Source organism: Chiloscyllium plagiosum, chromosome 10, assembly GCF_004010195.1.
Source record: "Chiloscyllium plagiosum isolate BGI_BamShark_2017 chromosome 10, ASM401019v2, whole genome shotgun sequence".
Lineage (NCBI taxonomy): Eukaryota > Metazoa > Chordata > Chondrichthyes > Orectolobiformes > Hemiscylliidae > Chiloscyllium > Chiloscyllium plagiosum.
The window spans coordinates 87,369,434-87,377,864 of NC_057719.1; the positions used below are offsets into that span (position 1 = coordinate 87,369,434).

Here is an 8,431-nt window from a genome sequence, read left to right on the forward strand (position 1 = left end):
GGTTCAGATGGTTTATGTACAGAATAATGGATATCTGGGAGTGAGTTACAGACTGGAATCTAATCGAGTGGTTCAGATGGTTTATATACAGAATAATGGATACCTGGGGAGTATGTGGTAAAGTGTATTGTGCTCCGTGGACGACACCACTTTGACACGAGCCTTCAATACTCTCAACCACAAGTTCTTTGATAAGAAGCACCCCTGTAGTTTGTTGAGGACCCTCCTATAGCGAACCTGTCGTGAACCGTTTAACACCATAATGGATAGCGCAGGGTCCTGGCTGGTGTCAGGAGGGGTTGGATTGTTCGGGCCTGCTGAACAGCAGGGCCTGTCAGTGAGGGAGCCAGATCTAGATTTGCTCTCAGTCCTGCCTCGTCTCGCCTTTGGCGCCTGCACGTTGCAAAGTGAGCTGTGGGCGCACAGAGTAGCGAATGTCGGTGCAAGGGTTTGACCGAGGTGACTGCAACAGCAGTGTAAGTCGGTTTGGGCATATAAATGTGGACTGGCGTGTTTGCAGCAGCCTGGAGATCACCTCTCGCTGCTCAGGCTGGCCCACTGACCTACTACCAAGTGACATGACAGGCTGCTTCGGAGAATTCAGGGCGGATGCTCCACAAATAGTTGCTGAGTGCCTCTGGGAGCTTAAAGCTGCGAACAGAAAGTTATTATGCAGCCCTCTCTCAGAGCAGCTGATCACCCACCGCTCCCTGTCCCTGTGGGACTGCAGTGTGATCCCTGTGGGATCCTCCTGTTCCTCAGTTGCTAAGCCCAGTGGATTACCGATCCCCGTGGGACCAAAGGTTCCCAGCCCACCCCAGCAGAAAGGGATTATCCCGTGGGAAGGGCAAGAGGGGGGGGGTCACATTGAACGCGTACAGCATTGTGCAGGTGCATTAGCAAAGGGTTGGGAGGACATTGAGGGGCTGCCCTTGTCCCCCCCCACACCCCCCCTCGACTGGGGATCGGAGAACACAAGGACTAGAGGTGAGGAAAACTGCCTTTGCCTGCAGCGTGGTTCTCACTGATTGTACTGTGGACAGGGTCAGACAGCAGCAGCAACACCAGGTTACAGTCCAACAGGTTTAATTGGAAGCACTAGCTTTCGGAGCGCTGCTCCTCCATCGAGTGTGGGTGTGGTGCAGGGCCAGAGGACACAAGCAGAAGGCTAACAGTGTCACGGCGTTGTAATAATATATTAAACAAACTTACATTCGGTCTTGCATCTTTTAGGATGGGACATGCTAGTTTAGGCTCTTTAATTTGTAAATTCGAGAACTCCTTTTAAGTTGCATTCCCAAGGTGGCTTCAGTTTATCTGCAAGTGTTATCTTAGCTCAGACAATGTATTAAAAGTGTGAACTTAAAGTCTGTGCCAATGTTGAGTCAGCTTTATTTCTAAAGTGGGACTTACAGAACATTATGGACTTTTACAGTTTTTGAGCAAAATATAATATAGTTCTGCAAATACAGATCCACCCCATAAATGGACATGTGTGCACATGCAGGAGAGACAGAGTGGGGGTGTGTATGTGACTGTGCACTTGTGGGTACGAGTGCATCTGAAAGAGTGTGTGTGTGTAAGCTTGGTCAAGTATGTGTGTGAGTGTGATGGAGTATCAGCCTGTGAGAGGGTACATGTGTTGGAGTGCATGTGTGTGCACATAGGAGAGAGCCTGTGTATGAGAGAGGGTCTGCGTGAGTGTGTGTGTGTGTGTGTGAGAGAGAGATTATAGTGCAGCACGGTCTATGCAGTGTGACATGAACCCAAGGACCTGGTTGAGGGTATCAAACTTGGCTGTCATCCAAAGTCCGCCTGGGACAATGATCATCTGAAGGTCCGAGGCTGAATGCCTGGGAGGGAACGACTGGGAGGGAACACTCCTGTCTGATGATCATTGCGCTGTGTCCATTCATCTGCAGAGCAGACACACTTGGCTGTGAATAACATTAGCTTCTAGCAAGTGTAAGTCTGAGGTGGGATGCCTTTTGGAGTCAGCGTGGACTCCATGGGCTGAATGGCCTACTTCCATACTCGAGATTCTACGATTCTTTGCCTTTCAGATTGAGATGGATTGAAGCAGACTTCTCCTGTATCCTTGCTGACAGTCCCTGTATACCTCGAGTGAATGATTAAAGAAACCCCTTACAACCCAGAACAACTCTTCACGTTTACTGTGCCCCTGCAGTCTTTTCTGATTCCCTCTGAACTTGCGGTGCACAGGAATCTCTATTGGCTTCTTCTCGTTCAAACCCAGCCTACAGCTGGCTGCCCTCACTCCAGATCCTCTCCCCATCCCTGCCTGCTTATTGTGTTGTGTCACTCTCCCTCATTCCTTCACATTTCTCCTTGCCTCAGTCCCAGTCTCTCTCTCTCTCTTCCCTGCTCTCAGTCTCAGTCTCTCCACCCCTTCTCTCGGAGACAATCTCACTTCCTTCTGCCGCTTTTTCAGTGTTGTCCACTTGAATATCAAATTGCACTGCCCGACTCTTGTTTTGTAAATTCCACTCTGCCTTGATAATTCCTTACCCAAACCCCCATGCTATCAACATGCTCCATGCTTCAAGGGGTCCTCATGGTGGGGTCCTCTTCATCTTCTAACCTTTCTTGAGAAATCCGTTCTGCCAATTTTTCCCCTTGCAACAACACCCATTCACTCCCCTTGAATTGGTAAAAAGATTGCGTCTCATGCTACAGGTCCCTCTGAGGGGGTTAGCCTTTCTGCAGCACTGCCCTGGGGAGTGAGCATTGGGAGATTCATTCTAACACAGGAGTGGTACACTGAGAATTTGATGAAGGTTGCTGTGAGACAGTATGGTGCTGGTGAATTCAGTAAGAGTAGCTGAAGATATTGAGCACCGCGGCCTCTGTTGGCCTGTCCCCAGGGCTGCTGTCGAGCAGAGTTACAGAGTGCTCCACATTTTACCTCCACATCCTCCAGATCTTGCCCGTAATCTTGGGAATCGGCGAGACGTTGTCGACTGGCCAGCCATGTAGTTATTTCCTGGACCTCCTGCTCAAACTGGTACAGCTGATATCGGTCTTCCAGTTTTTTCTGTACGCTCTCGGCTAACTTCAGGAGCAAATCATACTCTGATTCCACATCCTGATGCTTCTTCAAAATGGACTCTCTGTAAGGGAAATGGAAACACCAGAAATCTGAAAAATATCCGTATAACACCGACGTTCACCGTACAGGAACCAGCCCAGTGTAAATATCACCGACATTTACCATACAGGAACCAGCCAGGTGTAAATATCACCGACATTTACCGTACAGGAACCAGCCAGGTGTAAATATCACCTACATTTACCAGCCCGGTGTAAATATCACCGACATTTACTGTACAGGAACCTGCCCGGTGTAAATATCACCGACATTCACCGTACAGTAACCGGCCCTGTGTAAATATCACCGACATTTACCGTACAAGAACCAGCCCGGTGTAAATATCACCGACATTTACTGTACAGGAACCAGCCCGGTGTAAATATCACCGACATTTACCGTACAGGAACCAGCCCGGTGTAAATATCACCGACATTTACCGTACAGGAACCAGCCCGGTGTAAATATCACCGACATTTACCATACAGAAACCAGCCCGGTGTAAATATCACCGACATTTACTGTACAGGAGTCACCTGGTGTAAATATCACCCACATTTACTGTACAGGAATCAGCCCAGTGTAAATTACATCCACATTTACTGTACAGGAACCAGCCCGGTGTAAATATCACCCACATTTACTGTGCAGGAATCAGCCCGGTGTAAATATCACCGACATTTACCGTACAGGAACCAGCCCGGTGTAAATATCACCGACATTTACTGTACAGGAGTCACCTGGTGTAAATATCACCCACATTTACTGTACAGGAACAAGCTCGGTGTAAATATCACCGACATTCACCGTACAGTAACCAGCCCGGTGTAAATATCACCCACATTTACCATACAGGAATCAGCCCGGTGTAAATATCATCCACATTTTCCGTACAGGAACCAGCCCAGTGTAAATATCACCTACATTTACCGTACAGGAACCAGCCCGGTGTAAATATCACCCACATTTACCGTACAGGAATCACCCCTGTGTAAATATCACCGACATTTACCGTACAGGAACCAGCCCGGTGTAAATATCACCGACATTTACTGTACAGGAACCAGCCCGGTGTAAATATCACCTACATTTACCGTACAGGAACCAGCCCGGTGTAAATATCACCCACATTTACCGTACAGGAACCAGCCCGGTGTAAATATCACCCACATTCACTGTACAGGAATCACCCCTGTGTAAATATCACCGACATTTACTGTACAGGAACCAGCCCGGTGTAAATATCACCTACATTTACCGTACAGGAACCAGCCCGGTGTAAATATCACCCACATTTACAGTACAGGAACCAGCCCGGTGTAAATATCACCCACATTTACTGTACAGGAACCAGCCCTGTGTAAATATCACACACATTTACTGTACTGGAACCAGCCCGGTGTAAATATCACCAATATTCACCGTACAGGAACCAGCCCGGTGTAAATATCACCGACATTTACCGTACAGGAATCAGCCCGGTGTAAATATCATCCACATTTTCGATACAGGAACCAGCCCAGTGTAAATATCACCCATATTTACCGTACAGGAACCAGCCCGGTGTAAATATCACCCACATTTACCGTACAGGAACCAGCCCAGTATAAATAGCACTGACATTTACTGTACAGGAATCAGCCCGGTGTAAATATCACCCACATTTACCGTACAGGAACCAGCCCGGTGTACATATCACCCACATTTACTGTACAGGAACCAGCCCGGTGTAAATATCACCCACATTTACCGTACAGGAACCAGCCCGGTGTACATATCACACACATTTACTGTACAGGAACCAGCCCGGTGTAAATATCACTGACATTTACTGTACAGGAACCAGCCCGGAGTAAATATCACCCACATTTACTGTACAGGAACCAGCCCAGTATAAATATCACTGACATTTACTGTACAGGAATCAGCCCGGAGTAAATATCACCCACATTTACCGTACAGGAACCAGCCCGGTGTAAATATCACCCACATTTACTGTACAGGAACCAGCCCGGTGTAAATATCACTGACATTTACCGTACAGGAACCAGCCCGGTGTAAATATCACTGACATTTACTGTACAGGAACCATCCCGGTGTAAATATCACCGACATTTACTGTACAGGAATCAGCCCAGTGTAAATATCACCCACATTTACTGTACAGGAACCAGCCCGGTGTAAATATCACCCACATTTACTGTACAGGAACCAGCCCGGTGAAAAGATCACCGACATTTACCGTACAGGAACCAGCCCGGTGTAAATATCACTGACATTTACCGTACAGGAACCATCCCGGTGTAAATATCACCGACATTTACTGTACAGGAATCAGCCTGGTGTAAATATCACCCACATTTACTGTACAGGAACCAGCCCGGTGTAAATATCACCCACATTTACCGTACAGGAATCAGCCCAGTGTAAATATCACCCACATTTACTGTACAGGAACCAGCCCGGTGTAAATATCACCCACATTTACCGTACAGGAACCAGCCCGGTGTAAATATCACCGACATTTACCGTACAGGAACCAGCCCGGTGTAAATATCACCAACATTTACCGTACAGGAACCAGCCCAGTGTAAATATCACCCACATTTACTGTACAGGAACAAGCCCGGTGTAAATATCACCCACATTTACTGTACAGGAACAAGCCCAGTGTAAATATCACCGATATTCACCGTACAGGAACCAGCCCGGTGTAAATATCACCGACATTTACCATACAGGAATCAGCCCGGTGTAAATATCATCCACATTTACTGTACAGGAACAAGCCCGGTGTAAATATCACCGATATTCACCGTACAGGAACCAGCCCGGTGTAAATATCACCCACATTTACCGTACAGGAACCAGCCCGGTGTAAATATCACTGACATTTACTGTACAGGAATCAGCCCGGTGTAAATATCACCGTCATTTACTGTACAGGAACAAGCCCGGTGTAAATATCACCGATATTCACCGTACAGGAACCAGCCCGGTGTAAATATCACCCACATTTACTGTACAGGAACAAGCCCGGTGTAAATATCACCCACATTTACCGTACAGGAACCAGCCCGGTGTAAATATCACCGACATTTACCGTACAGGAATCAGCCCGGTGTAAATATCATCCACAATTTCCGTACAGGAACCAGCCCAGTGTAAATATCACGCACACTTACTGTACAGGAACCAGCCCGGTGTAAATATCACCCACATTTACCGTACAGGAACCAGCCCCGGTGTAAATATCACTGACATTTACCGTACAGTAACCAGCCCCGGTGTAAATATCACTGACATTTACTGTACAGGAACCAGCCCGGAGTAAATATCACCCACATTTACCACACAGTAATAGCCCGGTGTTAGTATCACCCACATTTACCACACATTTACCACATCCTGCTGTAAATGTTACTGACATTTCCCCACAGTGTCTTGTCTCACCGTGCACTGCTACCCCCTTCACCATCTGCTTATTTAGTTTCCCCTTAATTGTATCTTTTATTGTTCTCTTCGACCAGTCCTTATAAGTTCCACATTCCCCACTACTCCTTTGGTGAGGAGGTTTCTTCTGAATCTTACATTCAGTCTCACAGTGATTATTTTATACTGGTGGCCTCTAATTTCTTTCCTCCACCCAGAGGATGCATTCTCTCTGCATCCATTCCATCAAAACCTTTCTGTTACGTAGCCTCTCACTATGGTTTTTGAAGAGACCCAGTCTGATATTCATATTGATTGTAAATATTTGACAGCCCAGTCCTAATCCTTGCAGTATTCAAATAATTACAGTCAAATAATTACAGTGAAATGTTGCAATTTCCACTGTACAGGGGAAACAGGCTGCTAAATTGTTTCTCACTATCACACTTGTCTCTCACTCAGGAGATGAGGTGTGGATTCTAAACACCCTCAATACCTTCACTTCCATCTCTCAATTGGATGAGGCACAGATCCTCCACCTGTTGCCCACTTTGGTGAGAAGAAGAAACATAAACAGCACATTAATTAAATAGGAATGACAGCAGACTCTGAGATGCACAGGGATTTGCGTGGCCTGTTAAAGGAATCGTCCAGTTAGCATCCAGATGCAGAAAGTGACTCGGAACATGAAATACAATGCAAGGGAATGGAACATAAAAGTGGGAATGTTTTGCTAAAATTGCAGAGTATTGCTGAGGCCACATCTGGAGCACTCTGTGCAAATTTGGTCTCCTTATTAGATTAGATTCCCTACAGTGTGGAAACAGGCCCTTCGGCCCAACCACACTGACCCCCCAAAGATCAACCCACCCAGACCCATTTCCCTCTGACTAATGCACCTAACACTACGGGCAATTTAGCATGGCCAAATCACCTAACCTGCACATCTTCGGACTGTGGAATGAAACCAGAGCACCTGGAGGAAACCCACGCAGACACAGGGAGAATGTGCAAACTCCACTCGCCCGAGGCTGGAATCGAACCTGGGACCCTGGTACTGTGAGGCAGCAGTGCTAGCCACTGTGCCGCCCAATATTTAAAGATAAAAATGTAAATGCTTTAGAAGCTGTCCAGAGAAGCTTTACTCAACTAACAGTCATTCAGGACTGAGATGAGGAACAACCTCTTCACTCAAAGTTGTGAATCTGCGGCACTCTTTACCGCAGGATGCTGTTGGGACCAGTCCATTAGATATATTCAAGAGGGAGCTGGGCGCGGCCTTTGCAGCTAAAGGCATCAAGGGGTATGGGGAGAAACCGGAAATAGAATACTAACATCGGGTGGTCAGCCATGATCTTATTGAATGGTGATGCAGGCTTGAAGGGCTTAATGGCCTACTCCTGCTCCCATTTCTAGGTTGCTATGTAACTGACTCTTGGTTTGAAGGAATCATGATATGAGGAAAGATCAGACAGAATGGGCCAGCACCCATTGGATTTAGAATGACAGGGTGATCTTTTTGAAACATAAAGGATCCTAAGGGGAGTTGACAGGGGTGATAGCAAACGAATATTTCTCTTTGCAGGACAGACTAGAATTAGGAGAAAGTGAGGTCTGCAGATGCTGGAGATCAGAGCTGGAAATGTGTTGCTGGAAAAGCGCAGCAGGTCAGGCAGCATCCAGGGAACAGGAGAATCGACGTTTCGGGCATAAGCCCTTCTTCAGGAATGGGGAAAGTTTGTCCAGCAGGCTAAGATAAAAGGTAGGGAGGAGGGACTTGGGAGAGGGGCATTGGAAATGTGATAGGTTGAAAGAGGTCAAGGTGAGGGTGATAGATCAGACTGGGGTGGGGGCGGAGAGGTTAGGAAGAAGATTGCAGGTTAGGAAGGC

At 47.1% G+C, this 8,431-nt stretch overlaps 1 protein-coding gene across 1 annotated transcript in view; it reads right to left on the reverse strand.

The window, feature by feature from the left end:
- The window catches only part of LOC122554023 (spectrin beta chain, non-erythrocytic 5-like), a 234,174-nt gene that overhangs the window by 27,764 nt on the left and 197,979 nt on the right, over nt 1-8,431 (reverse strand). The window contains exons 51-52 of the mRNA XM_043698510.1: nt 7,038-7,090; nt 2,927-3,159 (exon numbers count right to left, since the gene is read on the reverse strand). Coding sequence (XP_043554445.1) covers nt 2,927-3,159; nt 7,038-7,090 — 286 coding nt within the window. The remainder of the gene's footprint in view (nt 1-2,926; nt 3,160-7,037; nt 7,091-8,431) is intronic.